Source organism: Dasypus novemcinctus, chromosome 7, assembly GCF_030445035.2.
Source record: "Dasypus novemcinctus isolate mDasNov1 chromosome 7, mDasNov1.1.hap2, whole genome shotgun sequence".
Classification (NCBI taxonomy): Eukaryota; Metazoa; Chordata; class Mammalia; order Cingulata; family Dasypodidae; genus Dasypus; species Dasypus novemcinctus.
In genome coordinates this window covers 86,735,466-86,757,144 of record NC_080679.1, presented here as the reverse complement: position 1 = coordinate 86,757,144, position 21,679 = coordinate 86,735,466, and the positions used below count along the sequence as shown (strand labels likewise).

Sequence of the window (21,679 nt, the reverse complement as noted above, 5' to 3'; positions counted from 1 at the left end):
GGCCTGTTCAGCCCTGAGAAATGGTTTTTAAAATTTTTAAAACCAAGAGAGTAAATATATTTCTAAATTGGGAAGCACATTCCTTAACTTCTCAGGCCAAGGTCCATTTTTCTAAGGCAAACAGAAGCACATCTGTTTTCTCCCTGCTCCAATAAGGTCTCCAAGTGCCATTTACTTGAGGCTACTTGTCTACTTTATCCTTGAATTTTATGTTGCTGGAAAAAAGGAAGTAGGAGAAAGGTATAGAGAGAAGACTGGGAGAATGTGATGTGAAGGTATCAACACTAAAGTTTGGGGAGACTTTACTTTGGGGAGACTTTCTGTACTTTCAGTTTCATGATTTCTCTTCAGTAATACCTCAAGGGGGCCTCGAATCTTTAGTTGAAAAGACTGTACCAATGGGCCTTCTCTTAAATCTTTTATTTTTATTAAGAACATTTTTTTATTTTTAGGAGATACCAGGGAATGAACCTGGGACTTCGCACATACGAAGCAAGCGCTCATCCACTGAGCTACACCCTCTCTACTTTGTGATTATTCACAATGTTTGGGGAGATTCCAAGCAGTAAAACCGATTAGAATAAACAGTTTCCTCTTCCAAATTCTTTTTTCTCTACACACTACTTGGTACAAAAGCTAAATTCCGAAGAAGTCTTCAGAAACTCTTACTTCGCCTGCTAAATAAAATAAAAAATACATGGAAAATTAGAAAAGAATAGGGTCGGTAGACACTATCAAACAGAAGGGTTTCTATTTGTCTCTTTGTGAACTAATGAAGAATTTTCAAAACAGAGTCTAGAGACAAACTTTTTGAAACTAAAATAGAAAAAAAGCGATGAAAACTAGGAGCATTTAGCACACAGTAGACTCTCAATGACCATTTGCCAAATGAAAGGATGATTGGTTTAGGACTTTGCATTGGTACTTGCAATGGATTATTCTCTGCCTGAAGTTCACTGGCCCCCTAAATGGTCATTAGTAGCTATTTTGATACTGCTTTTTCTGTGTACAGAAAGAGTGGAACTAAGATTTCTAAATATTTGGTCATATAGCCCCTATCAGTAAAAAACACACACCATTATATATCTATTATTCAACATGAACCATTATACATGCTATTGTATTAATATATTATATATTTTATAAAATATAAGCCACACAAAATTCTAAAGGAAATATTATCCCTATAACCCAATGGATCATTTAGGTACACTCTGAAGTAAGCACAATCCATCTTTGAAGACCACTTATATAGAGACTATTTTTCAGCATGTTCTAGGTGGCAATACTTCATTTAGTTCTGTTCTATTCAGTCAAGTTAATAATACTCATGGCAATGAAATAGATCATTGAAGCTTCATTTTTTTTTACTTTCTATAGAGATACAATTTCACTTCCATCTCAGGAACTGTGGCACCTCTTCCTAGAATGACCCTAATCAAACTGGGGAAGTATTAGGCCGTTGCAGGTCAGGATTTTAGGAAAGAGAACTGCATAGGCAGTGAGTGGCATGCAGGACTTGACCTCTGTTTGCCTCCAGTGCCCACACACATGGCCACTGTGAGTGGTTCCTGCTGCTTCTGCTGATGGATTCACAGTCAACAGCACTCCTGGATAGTCTATGTGCCCTGCTTCTTTTAGCATTGATGATCCTCTGAAAGATTTTTGTTCTTTATACTAAATGACTTACATGTGGGTTTTTAGCCTAGAAGTTGATTCTACACTAAGAAGTATAGAATGAGTGACCACCTTCAGAGAATTAGATTGGGGTGATGAAAACTAAATTGCTTTCAGAAAATTTAACAGTCCCTGGCAGCACCCTAGGGTCCTGAAGACTTTGGAATAGTCTCTTAGGTACTGGATAACTAGGGTTAACTGTGTTTTCACATTTACCAAATCATGCTAACACGTTGACACACGAGGAAACTTCAAAGAGCTGCAGGAAAGCAAATCCCTTACCATGTACACTTTATATAAACTGGATCTCACAGACTAAGCCTGTGATTAAAGGGAAAATTTTCAGAATCAATTGAAATGTCTAGTTGCATGAACACAATATATATTGTGACATGCTCTCAGGGCTTTATCAGGAGATCAAAACATTAGATTAGTTAGTTTGAGAATGAGGGAACTAAACAAGATTGAAAGGAGATTTAATAAATCTTTAACTGTATAGGGGACATTATTATATAAACAACATTGTCAAGCTGTTCTTCATTTCCAGCCAAATCGAAGTAAGAGATTAATTTCAGGTTAAGGGATTTAGATTAACTCTATGGAAGACAGCTTGACAGTAATAGTTCTAATTTTAGAAAAAGCCACCAGGAGAATAATGGACATTGCAGAACTAAATTATCACCTATCTATGAGTGGTTTATTGTTCTGTGATCAGCCAGAGGATAAAACAATTAGAGCAATACAACAAATATTTATCACACATTCTTTGTTAAAGGGATCTACAGCTTGGTAGAAAAGTAGGGCAAATATACACATAACCACAGTACAGGGCAGCTTTTGCAATGTCAGAAGAGAGGAAAATGCCTCAGGAATTCAAAAGAGGAAGAGCACCTATACATTTGAGGAAATCATGAAAGAGTTCATATTAAATATGTCAGTGTTGACCTTGATGAAAAATGTAATTTTCATGGATGAAAAAGTGGTAGTGTGGTGGTGGTAGTGGTGGTGCTGTGTGTGTTTGAGGACAGGGAATTTAAATTCTAATTAAGGGATGACATAGCAAAAACACAGAAATGATTTACATGGAAGAAAGAGCAGTTTAGTTCATTTGAAATGTAAAGCTAGCTATGACTAGTAAAGGAGCTCCCCTAGGGTGAGACTTTAAGAGAGAAAAGAGAAGATGACCAAGGAAAGAGTTTGAATTAAGAAGCAAAAACATGTTCCATATCATTAGACATTAGGTAAATGCAAATTGAAACCATAATGAGATACCACTGTACACCTACAGTATAGCTATTATTTAAAGAACTGGAAACTAACAACTGTTGGAGAGGATGCAGAGAAACTGGAACTTTTGTGCATTTGGTGGGAATTTAAAATGGTGCAGCCACTGTGGAAGGCAATAAGGAGGCTCTTTTAAAACTTAAGTATAGAATTACCATATGACTTAGCAATTCTGCTCTTGGGTCTATACTCAAAGAAATTGAAAACAAGGACTCAAACAGATATTTGTACACTGATGTTCATAACAACGTTATTCACAATAGCTGAAAGCTGGAAACAATGCAAAAGTCCATCAATAGATGAATGCGTAAACAAAATGTGGTACATATATACACTGGAATACTACTCAGCTAAAAGAACAAATGAAGTTCTAAGACATGCTGTAACATGAATGGATCTCGAAAACATTATGCTGAGTGGAATAGGTAAGACATATAGGGACAAATATTGTGTGATGTCACTTACATGAAATATCTAGAAATAGCAAATTTGTAGAGACACAAAGTAGATTAGAAGCTCTTAGGGGATGGGGAACAGGAGCAAGGGGGAATTGTTGCTTGGGAGGTGTAGAGTGTTTGTAACTGTTGGAGATTTTAAAATAAAATTAATAAAAATAGAAGGCAAAAGAAGGAAGAGAATAAAAAAAGAAGATGCTCAAGTTCTATTTCATTAATTGATTCATTCTTTCAAAAAGTATATGATGAGCACCTGGGGCAAGCACTGAAGTTATAGGGGACCAAATATTTCTTACCACTGCAGAATTTATGATCTAGATTCAAAAAACATTGATCAAATAATGATGCAATTAAACCTAAAAGTACAAATGGAATAAATGCTGCTGGGAAGAATTGACAGGAGAGAGGCCGAGGTTGAAGGGAAGGGTGGTATGAGATAAGACTGAAGAGGTAAGCAGAGGCCCACCCCACTAAGTATTTAGGGAATGGAAGTCTTCAGAGGAACTTTAAATATGTGAGTTTAACTGCATTTAGGGGAAAAAAAGCTACCAGTGGTGCAGTGTGGAGAATAGATGAGCAAACTAGATGTGGGAAGATGAGTTGGGAGGCTGTTCCAAGTGGCAGATTATGGTAGCTTGGTCCTGGGTTGTGGCAAGGGAGATGGAAAGAAGTGAACCAAAAAGAGACCTAGTTTGAAGATTAATTGGAGATCTTTTGGAGGTAGTAATAACAAGACTTGTTGCCAGGATTGATGGAGAGTGTGACATAATGATAACTCCTGGATATCTGGACTGTGTAACTGATTGGATGGTGGTACCATTTGTGGAGATATGGAAAACAAGGGAAGTGGACTTGGCCCAATGGATAGGGCAATCATCTACCACATGGGAGGTCTTCAGTTCAAACCCCAGGCCTCCTTGACCCATGGTGAGCTGGTCCATGTGCAGTGCTGATGCACGCAAAAGGAGTGCCGTGCCACGCAGGGGTGTCCCCCGTGTAGGAGAGCCCCATGCTCAAGGAGTGCACCCCATAAGGAGAGCTGCCCAGTGCATAAGAAAGTGCAGCCTGCCCAAGAATGGTGCCGCACACGTGGAGAGTTGACATAGCAAGATGACGCAACCAAAAGAGACACAGATTCCCAGTGCCGCTGACAACAACAGAAGCGGACAAAGAAGAACACGCAATAAAATGAAACAGAGAACAGACCACTGGGGTGGGGGGAGGGAGAGAAATTTTTTTAAAAAATCTTAAAAAAAAAAAGAAAAAGAAAATGAAGGTGGAGAAATTTCTAGGGAGTCATAATGAGTTCAATTTAGGAAATGTTGAGTATGAGTTGTCTTTGAGATTTCAAGTAGACGGTTCAATAGGCTGTTGAATATATTGGATTATAACTCAGGTGGTCTGGGATTAGGATGTACATTTGCATATATTTAGCATGAGGGTATAATTAAACCACGGGCATCTATGATATTACCCAGGAAAAGAGAATGATATTAAAAGAGAAGAGGGCCTACCTTGAGAAACTCTAACAACTAATGAATTGATTGAGAAGATCCTGAAAAGGAATCAGGAAATTAGTGGGAGTAGGAGGAAACTAAGAAAAGTGCAGTGTCACAGATGACGAGAGGAGTGTTCCCAAAGGAGAGGGAAGTGGCTCACAGCGTCGGATGTTTACTTAATAAGGTGAAGACTAGAATACTGGTATCAGCATGGGGCAAGAGCAGGGAGCTTCTTCAGAAAAACCTTTCTCAACTACCCTGGCATAATTAAATGTACCTTCCTGGGAGGCTGAATTAATCCCTCAAAAGACACATTCGTAATCTTAATCTGTACCCTGCGGGTGTGGACCCATTGTAAATAGTACATTTTAATGATACTATTTTTAGTTAAATTGTGGCCTGACCAAATTAGGGTGTGCTTTAATCCTTGCTACTGGAGGCTTTATAAAGAGGAGTCAGAGAAGGTCACAAGTCAGAGGAGTGGATGGAAAGAGACGAGAGGACATTGCCAAGTGACGGGAGGCAGAGATACAAACCAAGGAGCCCCAAGGACTGCTAGCAGCCAGCACCAGAAAGCTACAGACTCTCGGAAAAAGCGAACTCCACCAACACCTTGATTTTTGACTCCAAGCCTTCTAAACCATAAGCTAATAAATTCTTGTTGTTTAAGTCAACCTACTGTGTGGTATTCACCACAGCAGACCTGCGAACAAAGACAACTCTGATCTGGGCTCCAACTAAGGGGTGTTTATTCCTGTTACCCCAGTTAATTAGAAATGACTGAGGCTGTGTCTATCTCCCTCCCTAGGAAAGGGTCAGTTTATAAAATTTGTTTCTCAGAATATTTAGTGTTTTGAAAATGTGAAATGTTAAAATATTTGTTGACTCTATGAGTGAAATATAAAGCATACGTAGAAAGGCAGAAAAACCTAAAAAGTACAAGTTAGTTGTTTTCCACAGTGGCAAATACACAGAGTTTGAGGATGAAGAAGACTAGTAAAATCCCACCACCTTCATCCATGTCGTACATGAGTGTGAGAGGATTGAGCTCTGGGCCTTCAGTTAGTTTTCCCTCTGGAACACACTGCTCAGACCTCTGAGGTAGTTATTCAAGTGTATTTCAGTGGCCTTCATTTATTTTTAACCATCCCACTCTATTTCTCTACCTGTGATGTTGTGTAGATATCAGTCACCTATTAATTAGAAAACACATCGCTAGCTACAGAAAAAAGAAAAGGAACTTCCTTCCTGAAGTCTTAATGGAGTTTACCCTTGAAATCAGAAGTATAATGAATTTTTAAGTGAGAACAGCTAATAACCACATGTTGTGTAGTTAAGTTTTAGAAATAAAATGATTTACCTTTCTCCCCTTCACTTTCCAATGACAATTTTCTTCTTCGTAGTTTATAGTTCTCTCCTTCAGAATCATTCAGGGATTGTGATTGTAGTAAGAGATCAGCCTTTGTTAATGGAACATGAAGATGAAATGGAAGATTACTCAATTTGAACATAATGCAAACCCTTTATGGTTTCATATCATTTCAACCACTAAGAGACTTATTATTAGATTGCAGGTAAATAGCTACAATACTTTGCCTAATGGTTGCCTTGAAGTTATAAAATAGGCATAGAATAACTCTAGTAGTTTTACCATCTGATGGAGAAATCATAGTTCTGATAAATAGAAGTCATCAGAAATGTTGGGGATGCTGTGGTCAACGCTTAAAGAAAAACACATTCCTTTATGTGGAATATGTTTTGGGTAACTTGGTAAACTTAAAATAAAAATTTTAAAAATTTAAAAAACAAACTATTGCAGAATCTGAGTTACAGCAGAGAGAAATGTATAACCTAATTATAATTAGCAATGATGTTTAAATTACATGGTAATAATCGCAAGGTTAAATTTCACAATAATCAATATAAGGTTCAATTCAGTCGATACTATGCTTTGAACTCATTATTATTATTTTGCTCCCAGCTTTCTTTCCTTCCCTTCTAGTTCACTTTGTACAGTATCATCAATCTTGTAAATGAAAGTGGAAGCGCCTGATTTATTTGGGTGCTGCCTAAATTTTTTATGTACAGAAGTTATCTGAGGTATATGTTTGTTTTTTCTCAAGGCAAAATCAGAATGAAGTTGATGATATTAAAATGGGATTTGGTAAAGTACTAAACTATACAGTTAGTATTTAAGAAAACATATGCTTGATAACTTTAACCTTTTACCACTTAAATATTTTTCAGCTTTACAGTGTTTGAAAAGAAGCAATTATACAAGGTAGTACTTTGGGATATTAAATGACACCCTGGTAAACCTAAAAGTTTCTCTTTCTCTTTCAGTCCCTCACAGTACCTGGGAATGATGTAGCTGGAGGAAGAATTAAATCTACCACCTTTTACCTAACTATTGACTTGCGGCACTTTATTCCAGAGAACATATTAATTAGCATGAAAATAACCAGCAAGTATCAAAAGTCCAATATTTGGTTTCAGATGGAAAGTATTTAGAATTGGAACAGCATTGGGGGTTATGGGAGGCATGTAGTAATATCCATAGAATAGTAGTAGGTCATAATGTCAAATTTTCTCAGGAGAAGGGGCAAAGGCTACAGCCTTAAAATTAATTCTAGGTTAAGTTATGTTTGGAATTTATGGAAAATATCATTTCTATTAGACAATATGTTACTCTGTAGCACTAATTTTGACATTACTGTAAAACTTGATAAATTTATACTTCTGTGATTTGGAAATTGTGCTAAATATGGACCTAAACTTGAATGAGGCTAACTTTTCATTATTATTGCGAAAACGTTAATAACCAATGCATGGTGTAAATAATAGCTGAGAGAACATTTTAACCTCTATATAAGAGAAACTCTTAAGGGATTTTCATCATCCTGGATTCACCTGTTTCTTACAAATAATTGGCACACTTAATATAAACCAAGGCTATTTTCAATCAAGTGTGTCACCTAAGAGTTCCTACAAGATCAAACTTAATTGGCCTACTTAAAGTTATTCAATATATTTGAAAGAAATTAGGTTGAATTCCTTATGAAACACCGTATAATTTAGAAATGCCAATATTCAGATGGCTTTTTCTTCCAAAGAGTCAGAAGGAGCAAAATTTTGGCACAATATTTTGATCTTTTAGAGATATTTGTGCAATCCAAAAATAAAAGAAATGCCAGAAATACATGGATAAGCAGATAGTTAATATATACCTTTGCATTCTCATGCCTTAAGTTGAAAGTCAACTCTAGGTTTGTTAGAAAGTGGTCAGAAAACTCGGGGTACATATCCAAAACCTCTAACAAATCTTCTCGCTGGATCTTATGCAAGTCACAGTATGTGAGAGCTCTTACATCGGCATTAGACTTTCCAGGTTTGGCATAAAGATGAACCATTTCCCCGAATATATCATTTTTTCCTAAATAAAAAATGAAAAAAGGAGAAAAATAAATCCAAGCTTAACGTTTTCCTTCTAAAAATAGAAGTGTTTCACTGACAACCCTTGAGCCAATGAATTCAAATGTAAGACCTTATAGCCAACAGACACTTGGGGACCAAAAGTCTAGGACCTGGCACTGACTGTCCTAGGACAGGTTTGCTGAGTGGAATTTTACCTCTTCTCTCACTGGTCCTGGTCTAATTCGTCTTTATTTCCCTGTTTGTGTTCTTTGGCTAGCATCTAGAATGTAGCACCCGTCTTCATTCTGGTACATGCCACATTGATAACATAGGGTCTTTTTTTAAAAAAAATATTGTGGTAACACATATACAACCTAAAATTTCCCATTTTAACCACCTTTGAGAATACAGTTCAGTGGTCTTGTCATATAGTCTTTTTTTTTTTAAGATTTATTTTTTATTTATTTCTCTCCCCTTCCCACCCCAGTTGTCTGCTCTCTGTGTTCATTTGCTGTGTGTTCTTCTGTGACTGCTTCTATCCTTATCAGCAGCGCCAGGAATCTGTGTTTCTTTTTGTTGCATCATCTTGTTGTGTCAGCTCTCCATGTGTGTGGCGCCATTCCTGGGCAGGCTGCACTTTCTTCCGCGCTGGGCAGCTCTCCTTACAGGTTGCACTCCTTGAGCGAGGGGCTCTCCTACGTGGGGGACACCCCTGCGTGGCAGGGTACTCCTTGTGCGTATCAGCACTGAGCATGGGCCAGCTCCACACAAGTCAAGGAGGCCCTGGGTTTGAACAGCGGACCTCCCATGTGGTAGGTGAATGCCCTATCCATTGGACCAAGTCCGCTTTCCCATAAAGTCTTTTAAAAATTACTTTTGGGTAGGTGTGATCTAATTTTGCCAATTCAGGAATCTGAGAAAGTTCACAGTGCGTCCTAGTCATGATCTTTCTAAGTCAGGAGGGTGTCTGCAGGTGACACCAAGCAAGGGTTTATGGTAGAGCACTTTAAACACAAAGCATTGACTTCAGAGGTCCAGGGGTACAATTGGAACACACCTTGTTTCCCTTAATAACCACCTTTAAATTTACTTTCAATGAGTTTGTTCACTTTGTTTATTTAATCTAGCTGTGTTTCCTCAACATATACATGTTGGCTTTTTGCTATCCGCTCTTTATTCTAAAAGTTTGTTCTCCTTGCTCTCCTGTGCGCTCTGTGGTTATTTCAGAATCTGGTTTCTGACGAGCCCTCTCCATCCCCTCTGCCTAGTTATATGTCACTTGCTTTTCCAGGCCTTGTTTGTTGACGATGATTGCTATGGCAGTGATAACCACAACAAATGTTGACTCAGGACGAGGTGGTAGGTGCCAGGCACAATGGCACATGCTTACTGTATTATCTCATTCAATTCCCCAAAATAACCTCAGGAAGTAACTACTAATTATTACCCAATTTTACGCACATGGCAAGAGGATTAAAGGGATAAACTGATTAGCCCAAGGTCACATTAGCTGAGTGAAGTGGAAGGAGGAAGAGAATGGTCAGGTTTAAATCCCATGCATTTGACTCCAGAGTCCAAGTCCTTACTTACCTGGTAATTTAACCTCTCTCTATATTACTTGAATGACATGGTCACTTAGATTTTTCTGTCTCTGAATGCCAAGGTTGCTAAACATTGTAGCTGTGGTATACATGCTTAGTAATTGCTAACGGATTACTTGATTACATACACTATTGAAGATTGTTACGGCAACTTAAAATTGTATTTTCTTATATCTATCTTGAAGCAGCTTCTTTGCATATTCAGAAAAAAACTCTTTGGATCTGTTATTTTAGTTTTTGGTAGAAAACTTTATGTATACCCCACTGTGGAAACTAACAAAGACTTCTAAATAATAAAGTTCTAACTAGTCGCAACAAAAAGTTCTGGGATATTATTATTTTAAATGAGAATTCAATGAAGAGAAATCATATAGACTTACACAAATGTTTTATACTATATAAGAAAAATTGTTGGAGTCAGTAATTTAAACTTTAGCTCTAATGAATATTTACCAGCCCTTCAAAAATAGGGTAAATGACCATAATTTGTTAAGATTTTAGGTGTCAACTTAAATAGAAATGGGACATTTTTGATACTTCAGAATCTACCAAAGAGAAAGCTCTAAACCAAATTAAGTGTAGGCTTTGCCTTTTAACTAGCTTCCATGACTGTAAATGAACAAGGAGCAAGCCACTGTGCATACAGTTTAACGATACCCTGACATTAATAATCTATAAAGCAAGAAGGCTTGCTACCTTCCTGTGGAAGCTGGTGCTGGCTGACCTGAGGATCAGGAATGTAATAAAGCATGCTTCTTCCCTGAAAACATACCAGAGCAGAACTGTCATGGCCAGCCAGTGAAAACCCAGCTTGATTACGTGGCATTTAATGATCTAGATTATGTTCTGTTCTATATTATGTTTTTATTCTTTGTCTGCTCATTGGATTGGAGGCCAAATTCCACATCTTTTCAATTTTGAGAAGATTTTTTAAAAAGCTGATCATCCCAGAAAACTTATCAAACATCTGGGGAATTGCTCAAACATCACTCACATATTTGGGCCCTGTGATGTGCAAGACTTTGGCTATACATAGCAGTGAAAAAATCAGACAACCTCTTTGTTACTGGGGAATTAACAGTCATGTGTTAACATCAAAAGTCAAGTGAAAGAAAATTGTTGAATTATTGGCCCATTACTTAAATGGAGCTGGATTTAATCATAGAAAAAAATAAGTGCAAATTTGCATGAACACTAACGGGTTGGGGAGGGTGCCTCAACTTACCCGCTAGGTGATAGGAGAGGAAAATTGACTCCCTTCTATCTGCTCCTTTATTCTACCCCACTGTCCTAATGTCCCAAAGCAATCCTGTAAGTTCATATAGACTGAAAGTAAATTTATTTTTAAAGAACACTTTTTTAAAGAGACATTAAACATGGGTTTTCTTTTACACTCAAACCAGTTTAGCTTACTACTAATTTGAACCTCCTCATCACCTCTATTTTGGGTGCTGTGATAATAGCTCTGTACTACCTGGCTAAGGACTTGTATCATTCCTTTTGATGAGATCCAGCAAATAAATTGTGCTGCAAACAGGTAAAATACATCCAAACAAACCCAGTCCGTGGCAGGGAACTGGCACTTCTAGTAACTATGCCTACAATGTACACATTTTATTTTGATGTATTAAAATGTATTAAGGGATCAAGCAGCAATACAAGATCCTCTAACATGAAAAGGAAAATGCTGACTATTTTCATACATTTGCCCACAAATGCCTAAGTAGCTGCCAAAAACTGAACAGAGTCATGGAGGCATTTACACATCAGAGAAAAAGTGAGAAAAGTCAAGAAAACATATTTTCTGCAAGGTTAACTTGATTTAAATTGAATTTTAAATAAAGCTTTCACATTACCCATGACTCTTACATACTACTCAAAAATAAATAGATCAGTTCTTTTTTCTATTTGTTTTAAAGAAGCTTCCTAGTGGGACTAGGCGTTGTTTCACCTAATACTTAAAACTATCACCATCTTGTTCCAAAACTCTTACCTAGAATAGCTACCACAATGTCATCTTTGAGGATTTCGATGGAGCCTCTGGATAAGAAATACAGTGCAGTGAGGACGTCGCCACAGTGAACGAGGGTATCTCCTGGAGGGGCATGTGTTGTCTTGAACTTCATTGCTAAAGCTCGAAGGCAACCTTTACTTGCCCCTCGAAAGGCTTTACAGTTTTGCAGCAATGTCTGGTTGAGATGTAGACAAATGTCAGCTTGCAAGCATTCTGGGAAACCCTTTAGGACCTGAGGAGAAAAAATAAAGAGTTTCATACTACCAGCGCACAGGGTGCCCCATCCTGGAATAAAGTGTATTTTTTGCTTACAGACTGCAGGTGTAGTAATTGTGCCACACAGGAATTCTTACAATGCTTCTGCCTCACCTACCTCAAGGAATACTTGGTTTGCTAAACATTTCAAAATTTTAAACTCAAATACTTGTTCTCTGAGTTAACTGTAGGCATTCAGACTCATAGAAATGCTGTCTCACTAAAATGTAATGCCTACAATGTTTCATACTGCTTCTCATTCCCTGCATTATGCTAGGTAGTATCATACTGTGGACAGATATAAATGCAATGTGACAATTAATAAGACATAACTAATGAATGGCAGTACAACTAGAAAGACAATCTTTTGAAGGAATCTTAAGTATCAAATTTGATTGCCATAGCTGATAACACATATTAACTATAATTAGTAAAAATGTTGATCCTGAAATAGCCATGGTTTTTTTAAATGTCATATACCAGAGATTGCTCTTAGTTAACAATATTTGGAATATTTATGACTTTGTATGCACACTATTAATATTAAATATATTGATTCAGCACTGAAAATAGAGAAAGTAAAGGAGAATAGCAAACATACTTTTCAGAAATGGAAATCGTGCCAGAATTTGCAATGCAGACATAAGGCTTCTAACAGTGCTACTGTTTTGACAAATTATAGGGTGGCTAATCTAACACTTGTAGAAGAGGTTAAACAATAGTTTATGACAAATACTACTCAATTTAAACTAAATAATTTTCTGTTATTTTATTAAAATGTCCAGTATACAATGGGCCAAAGACACTCAACTCTTGCTTCTTTATAAATGTCCCAGCTATTTTGGGTATCATATGTAGATTTTAATTCTCAAGTTGCCTTTTTCCTGCCATTTCAAATAGGCCAATTTAATTATGCTTCATGGTGGAGGGAGGGGACATTAAATGTGCTTATAAAAGCAATTTGGGAATTTTCTATCCTTTTGGATCAATCTTGCTTTTGCTGTCCAGAATATCTAAAAGAAATTGTGAATTGGCTGTATAGGCAATTCAAATATATGTGGCACACAGAGGAATTTCCTATTAGATAACAGGTGAGTTAAATTGTAGCTATTTTAAATATTAAAGCAGCCACATGGATACTATTTCTGGAAGGCCACTGTGTGATGCAATTGGTCAGACTGATTGTGATATAATACAAAAGGACCATTAAGAAACCAACAGAACAGCCACTGTTTTATGATCTTGTTTTCTTCATTGTGTAGAGTCACTCATAGAAATGGGTAGAGGATGTTTTGGAAGAAAAGCCATGAATTTGCCACAGGTTGATTCTTGGGCAAGTCACTTCACCCATCTGTTTTTCTCTACCTTATCCCAAGCTTTTATAATATTGAAACTTGTCACATGACCAATAAATGCAACACTAAACATCAGGCACTCATCACCAGCTTTGTGTAATTGTAGAAACAGACTTTCATCCTGGAGATTCTGTATTACCTGGTTCAGACCCAAAAGAAATGAGCCTTCCTCTGATGTGTTCTCCTGGTATTCACTTGCAGCCCCACTACTTAACTTTAACTTTTAGTTTCGTCTATTTTCTCCCAGATTCCCTTCTTAGACTAAAGACTTCTCCATTATGATCACTTGCATAGTTTCTGCTTCTGAAGACTAGATCTGTTTCCCCACTGCTTACTGGAGTCTATATCAACTCATTTTCCCAGATCTAGTCGCAGAGATTAGTTGTGTCAAGTACAAAAATACAAACCAGTGACAAGCCAGTTGGTGGTTGTTACATTCTTGACCACTACACTCTACACAACCTTCTTGTCTGTCAAACTCTGAAGCTGCAAGGGTGCACATCACCCTCCATTGTATATCTGCAGCCTTTTTAAAAATTTTTATTTTTTGAGTCAGTCTGATTTCAAAAAGACAAGCGAGCATCACTCAGAATCAGTTTCATTGCCTGCAGCTTGGAAAAGCAATCTTCATTCTTGTAGCAATGTGAAGGATCTATTATGTGCCAGGCACTATGCTAAGCATGGGAGCATAACAATAAATAAAATAAAATACGTCCTGAAAATATCTGAGGCTCTCAAGCCTTTCTCTAAATGCCCACATTAAAAACAAATTCACAGGGTTCACCAGAATTTCCCATGCCAAATTTGGGCATTTATAATACTAATAGTTATTCAAATGAATCCTCAAGGTAACAAGTAATTTAAAGTGAATGAAAAGCTCTAATACTCGTTGGTATATGGATAGATTTTTTAAACTTCTTGGAGGTCCAGAAAAGTTTTTCAAGGTTGGTAAAATCTATATCTTTATTATGATATTAAAGTCACTTGAATAATTTATAAGTGTACGATTAATTTTCCTTTACTTGGATAAACCTCTTCGGGACTCTCAGAATTAAATTATGACTTACAAATGAGACATTTGAACTTTTAAATGAGTATGAAATTCTTTCTGTGATTGTTAAAAGAAATCAGCCTTAAAGCTTAGTAGTAGAGAACTCAGGTTAAAGACATTCAGGTAAGGACAAACCAACAACAAAATAAGATTAGCATTAGTAAATCAAAGTAAAACACTGAAGAAGCTACATAAAAACAGAGCACAAAATGGAAATAATGAACTATTCCTTAATAAGTATCTATCAGACATGATTAGATATTAATTTCAGAGGTATTCAACTTGATGTTAAATTTCCCTAAAGCCTATACACACTTAATGGCACACTTAATGTAGTAAAAACTACAATATTGTTAATTTTTGTAGTTATGTATAAGTGCCAATTCAAATTTTTTCTATCCCAAGCGAGGGATGCAAAAGCTAAAAAAGAATGAATGCTGACATTAATATGAGCCTGATCTTCTGATTTGATAGGCACGTTCTCATCACAAGGACGTCAGTCTCATTAACTTTTTTGATTGAACCCAGGACCTAATACATGGGAAGCAGGCACTCAACCACTGCCCTCATTAACTTTTTAGCATGTAAATCCTTGAATTTAAACTTATGAAATAAATTTATACTAACAACAAACATATACTATCTATTTTATGTATTGTAGTTCAAATGCAAAAGAAGTTTGGCCCAGGTCTATGACATTATAGCTAGAAAATGTATCTTGGGCTGCAGTCAGTGGAGTCTGAGGAGAGGAATATTCTAATTAATGAATTTCTTTTTTTACATGTCAGTATTTCCATCACATTTCAAGATGGGCCTGCTTTATATTGAATTTTGCTCTGGGGATAGTTTTTACTATATATCCCGAGGGAGAGAAAGTTGATCTGGTCTAAACCATGATTTTCTTCTCCAACCGGAAGGCTTCCCTTTGTTACTGTGAGATGACGTCCACATTCCCCAGCCCCTCATCCATGCAGTTAAAGGAAGGTGAGGGCCGCAAGCAAGGAATTTATTTACCTATTCAGCTTGTACCTGGCTGTTGATGAATAGAAATTTATAAATGAAGTAAAATATGGACAGTATACTAACAATAAACTATTATTCCTTCCTCAAATTAAAGATACAAGATTCATTGTTTGCTGTTTCTTCACCTGCAATGCAAAACAGTGTCTCATGGTGGGTATACTTTCAGGTTCTGTTGGGAAGAGTTTAAAACAATTGAGTTTGTACCAAAACTCTCTCCAGACTTCTTTCAAAGGGTTTTAAACCCTTGTATTTACTTTCCAAAAAGTATCAGAAAATGTAATCTTGAATAGACACCCATATCCAGATAATATTGGAAAGTCGCTCTATGTTATAATGAATGGTTTTTAATGTTTAATTTCGTGTGGCTGTTGAGGGGAACATTCTCAAAGGCAGGCTGTATAGAGCACATTTAGAAAGAACAGTTTGAGTGCGGCAAATGGTTCCCCTAAATAGATTAATCATATGAGCTACTTTGGTGGTTGTAATAACTGGCATTAGGAAATGTTCTGGGAAAATTTTCTGGGTCATTAAATACATTTAAATCTTGACAAATTAAGATTAATCAAAACACAAATTAACACTCCCTATGAAGCACTAAACCCTGAGCATGATTATCAAATAGACTATGCAAGTAATATATTAAACATTAAGTTTGCTCTAGAGTTCAGCCTTTATATTTTACAATATTTTCTGATGCTGATAGGATTATTGTTTGCCATGTAGACATTCAGCTTTTGATAAATCTTTAAGACTTGTAAGATACTGAACTTTACTTTTTTTTAATTTCTAGGAGTTAACGTCCTTCCTTAATGGAGTCTATAATTCCTTGGTCATCCCAGATCACATTTGTTTTTATGGCTTAGCTCTGGAGGAATAGGAAAGACATATTTTTCCTGTTTCATGGGTGATTGCATGTTTGGGATCCCATGTTTTAACCATGAGCATGATCGGTGCACTCCTTTAGTTGTTTTGAGCATCGAACAGACACAGTCCTGGCCTGAAACTCAAGTTACTTTGTCATCTACTTTATTTTACCTTAATATGGCTGGTAAGAAAAAGCAATTACTTTATTGTGTAGTTCATCTTATCTGGCCAGTTTGTTGGCAGAGCAAAGTATTATGGACTCATGATAGTTTATTATCATGATAGGACATTTATGAGCATTGGGAGATAGGACATTTATGAGCATTGGGAGAATGAACTATTTCCTCTATGTAATTTCCCAGGTTTAGTATATACTTATATCATTTAGGGAAAAACCTTTGGGAAAATAAAACCTGCCACACATATATAGCATGGATAAAAATGTCATAAATTCTGAATCAGTTTTCACACAAGTAAAGATTCTTTGAAAAATGAAACGGGATCCTCCTTCCTCTACCTACTTCCTTCCATTCCCCTCCAACTTTCATCCCTATTTAATAGCATAACCATGAAATATTTATTTCCTTTTAGAAGGGCGTTCAAACTTTAGATTGACCCAAAATAAATAAAGGTCAGGAATGAGTTGCAATGTGGGTGATGATGTGTGGGCAGAGATTTAGTGCTTTTATATATATGTACTCATTACCAGGCTCTGGAGTCCTCTTGCTAATTTAGCAAAAGCCCGACTTAAAAAGGCTACCTTGGGATTTCTGAAATGAGGTCTCATGGGAAAACATGAAACCCACTAGGGCTTCTAATGGCAACTGGAAAGATCTGCATTCAGGACCTTTTACCCTCCCTTACTCAATTATTTCAGAGAGGGAGTAGGGATGGGATGAACAGTATAACTAGAGTGAGGACGATTGAAAGCTTTGCAAATAGTTCTTCCTAAAGCACTGATTATAGATGACCTGTATTTTCTTAAAAAGGAAAAGGGATGTGTAGTCTGCCAGGTGATAATACAAAATTTAAAATACCACCTTGCACTTGAAATATCATCTTGCACTTGAGTCAAATTTTATAGTTTCAGAAACATTTTTCATGTACAACATTTTAGAATCAAATCTTTCAGTTGAGTTATCAACTTTATGTGAAGAAAATAGGTGGTGATCACTCAATTTTCCAAATATGAAAACTGAAACATAAGTGCATTGAAGAGATTTTATGTGTGGAAGAACTAAGACTCCAGAATTAGTTTAGTATTCTTTCAACTATTTTGACTTGCCATAACTACCATCAGATTGGATTTCTAAAGTTGCTTCTATTATGGTAAAACACAAAATTTTTCCCATTCATTTTTTCATTGATTTTACAGATAAATAATAAAGGCTATAAATCTGGCATAGATACTCTTTTTATTTTGTACCAATTAGGGTATTTGTTTCTCAGAAATTTTAAGGCTAGACAGCAGTATAATTGTTTTTTAGAGAAAGTGATGGTTGTATCAGCAATCATCCAACTTTTCATAAAATAGTAGAAGCTCTCAAAATAGCAGTTATTTTCCTTCACCAATAAATTGCCACGTGTAAAATATATTGACTATTACCCAGTGCTCTGAATGTTAATTTCTACTTTTGTTAATTGTTATAAGCCGGCTGAGTTTTTGCTTTTTTTTTTTTTTTTTTTAAGATTCCAGTACTGGGGATTGAACCCAGGACTTGTATGTGGGAAGCCAGCACTCAACCACTGAGGTACACTGGCTCCCCCAAGCTGACATTTTCATTTGTTTGTTTGTTTTGTTGTTAGGAGGTACCACAGATTAAACCCACGACCTCATACATGGGAAGCAGGTGCTCAATCACTTGAGCTACATCCACTCCCCTGTGCATGTTTTTAAACCTATTTATGCCAGCTGTACTTGTCAGTGGATTTACATTATTCAATCACATGGTACAAAAAGTAGGAAACTTTGCGTAAAGAAAGAAAGCAATGGAGTTTTCTTATGAAAATAAAGCTAAATGCTTTTGAAACCCTTTGTAAAGGTGAATCATTTAAAACAAATGCAACCACAAATTATTATTGAATAAGATGTGGGCTTTTAAACACTTTAAAAGTTATAGGCTGGGAAGCAGACTTGGCCCAGTGGGTAGGGCATCAACCTACCACACGGGAGGTCCATGGTTCAAACCCCGGGCCTCCTTGACCCGTGTGGAGCTGGCCCGTGCGCAGTGCTGATGCTCGCAGGGAGTGCCATGCCACGCAGGGGTGTCCCTCATGTAGGGGAGCCCCACGCGCAAAGAGTGCGCCCCATAAGGAGAGCTGCCCAGAATGAAAGAAAGTGCAGCCTGCCCAAGAATGGCCCTGTACACACGGAGAGCTGACACAACAAGATGACGCAACGAAAAGAAACACAGATTCCCGGTGCCGCTGATAACGATAGAAGCAGTCACAGAAGAACACACAATGAATGGACACAGAGAACAGACAACTGGTGGAAAGGGAGAGAAATAAAAAAAAAAAAGTTATAGGCCATGAATTCTGATTATCATTCCCCCAAAATAAGACTAAAATGTGATAACAAAATAAGAAGTACTTGTACATTAAGAACCATACTCTACTGATAACCTTTGTAATAATCAATGACTTTTTTTTTGAGGTACCAGGTCCAGGGATTGAACCCAGGACCTCGTATGTGGGAAGTCAGTGCTCAGCCACTGAGCCACATTGGGTCGCTCTATGATAACCTTTGGATCAAAGAAGAAATGATTTAGAAGGCAATGGAAGTTCAATTTATATAAAACCTGTAGAAGCACAGGAAAATTTGTATTCAAAGGAAAATGTATAGCCTTAATGCCTTCATTAGTAAAGAAGATTAAAAAATAAATTAATACAAATGTTAAGAATACTAGAAAAATCCAAAGAAATAAAATAAAGAGGGAATTAATAGGACAAATGCAGAAAATGAAAAGAATAGTAGCAACAATAAAAAATGCAAAGTCTAGTCCCTTGAAAGAAAATCCAGTGAGATTTATAAATCCTTTAAAGGCATGGTTAAGGGAAGAAGAGAAAAAGAACAAAAAATATATAAGTTTAGGAATAAGAAAGGAAATGTATCCATTGATATAGAAACTATCAAATGACTTAAAAGAGAAACCTCATAAGTAGTAATTCTATCACTACTTTGAAAGTTTAGAAGAAATGAATGAATTTTTGACAAAACAAATTACCAATATTGACCAAGGAAGAAGTGGAATAAAATTGACATAGAAGTGAAAAGATGATTAAAGACCTATTATTAAAACCCCCAGATGGTTTATAGCTTATTGCTATCTAACATTATAAAACTATAAACCAGTATCACTTACAAAGTAGATGCAAAAATTCCAAATAATGTACTGGCTAAAATAAATCAACAATGTATTAAAACATATATGACCACAAGAATTAATTTTGGGAATGCAAGGATATTTAAAAAATATTAGTCTTAATTGTGAACTATTTTCATTAAAATAAGCTAGTATTCAAAATTGTTTTGGTGATTCTAGTGAATAAAAAAGAATAAATACTGGTATTTTAAAAAGAGAGTAAATTTATCTTCTTTTGCTGCTGATACACCCAAGAGTAAATCCCCAAGAGTAAACCCTCCAAAAACCAAGTGATACCAAACTGAACCAAAGTAAACTGAACCATATCAAATAAGAAGACCTATTAGAATGAGACAGAAAATTTGTTAAGGTAGCTGAATAAAAGATAAACAATTTTACTCTACTATGATAAATAATTTTACTCTATTACTTTTAAGCAGGTATGAATGGAAATGTGTAATATATTTCACTTGTTAGGCTGACTAAACTATACAAAATTTAAGAATAAATTTAACAAGAAACATAAGAATTTCTAAGAAGAAAATTGTAAGCTCTTATTGAAGGGCCCTTATATTTTTAAAGGTCTGAAACAGTGGTTCTCAGAAGCTCTGGCTAAATATTAGAATAGCTATGTAAAAATATTGATCCTCAGACTTCATGAGAAGCAATTCTGGTATTATTTAATTGCTGTAGGGTGGATCTGAAGTAACATAATTTAAAAATACTTTAGATGATTCTAATGTGCAGCAAAGATGAGAACTTAATATTCTAATAATGGTATCTTTCCAAAAATTAAGGTAACATTCAATGCAATTTTAATTAAAAGTAAGGAAAGCGGGAGTGGATGTGGTTCAAGCAGTTGAACGCTTGCTTTCCACATGAGAGGTCCTGGGTTCAGTTCCCAGTGCCTCCTAAAAAATGAAAAAAAAAAAAAAGAAAAAGGAAAAACAAACAAGCAAACAAATGAAAAAACTAACTCAGGGGAGCTGATGTGGCTCAGTGGTTGAGTGCCAGCTTCCCACATACGAGGTCTTGGGTTCAATCCACAACCTCCATACCTCAAAAAAAAAAAAAAAAAAAAGGAAGGTAATGGTTAGCAGCAAGACTACAATTTCAAGGAACACCCTTGGAAAGAAAAGTGACCTGCTCATGACAAACATTCGTGACTAATTCCTGGTAAACACATGAAGACGTTTTTAGTGCGATGGTTTTTATCTATGGAGTGTCTTTAGCAGGTGTATCTGGTCTAAGTTGCTTATGGTAAACAAACTTTCATCAAAATATTTACAGCACATGGCATTCTGTAAAATGTCGTGTAAGCTATGTAACTTTGAATATAAAATGTAGATTTTAATGACATAGAATTTCTCTGCTTAAGAACCATGTCATCACATATATCACTTAGGGACCTTCTAAATTAAATCCGAGGCAGAATACAGGCTGCTATTTCAAGGAAGGATATCCTTGCTTTGCTTATCTCTCACAATTACAGATATCCTTGAAATCATTAGTAAATCTTGGTTTGGTTACGATTTCTGATTCATGTGAGTCTGATTTGACAATCCGATATTTGGGTTATTTCAAAAGCCCCCCGTGGTGTTTGTTGTAACTAAATAAAAAGTTTTAGCTTTTATATGGAAGAACAACTATTGTCAAGTAACCAAGGCATAATATAAATTGACTAAGTGAAAAGCATTATTTTAGTGCTATAGGAATGAACAAATACAGCAGACTTGAAAGTCCATATATATATCCCAATAATATCTGAATTTTTTATGTATGACTAGGGTGGTATTTTAATTCCATGGAAAAAATAATTTAA

At 36.2% G+C, this 21,679-nt stretch overlaps 1 protein-coding gene across 7 annotated transcripts in view; it reads right to left on the bottom strand.

Moving 5' to 3' along the window:
* KCNH7 (potassium voltage-gated channel subfamily H member 7) overlaps window positions 1-21,679 on the bottom strand; it is a 489,931-nt gene that overhangs the window by 29,739 nt on the left and 438,513 nt on the right. For 4 of the 7 annotated variants that reach the window (XM_058300742.1, XM_058300743.1, XM_071216359.1 and 1 more), the window contains 3 exons: window positions 11,924-12,167; window positions 8,143-8,348; window positions 6,276-6,375 (listed from right to left, as the gene is read on the bottom strand). In XM_058300742.1, the coding sequence (XP_058156725.1) occupies window positions 6,276-6,375; window positions 8,143-8,348; window positions 11,924-12,167 (550 nt within the window). Of the gene's footprint in view, window positions 1-6,275; window positions 6,376-8,142; window positions 8,349-11,923; window positions 12,177-21,679 lie in introns of all 7 variants that reach the window. The other 3 variants (XM_058300741.2, XM_004464399.3, XM_058300744.2) reach the window with 1 other exon arrangement.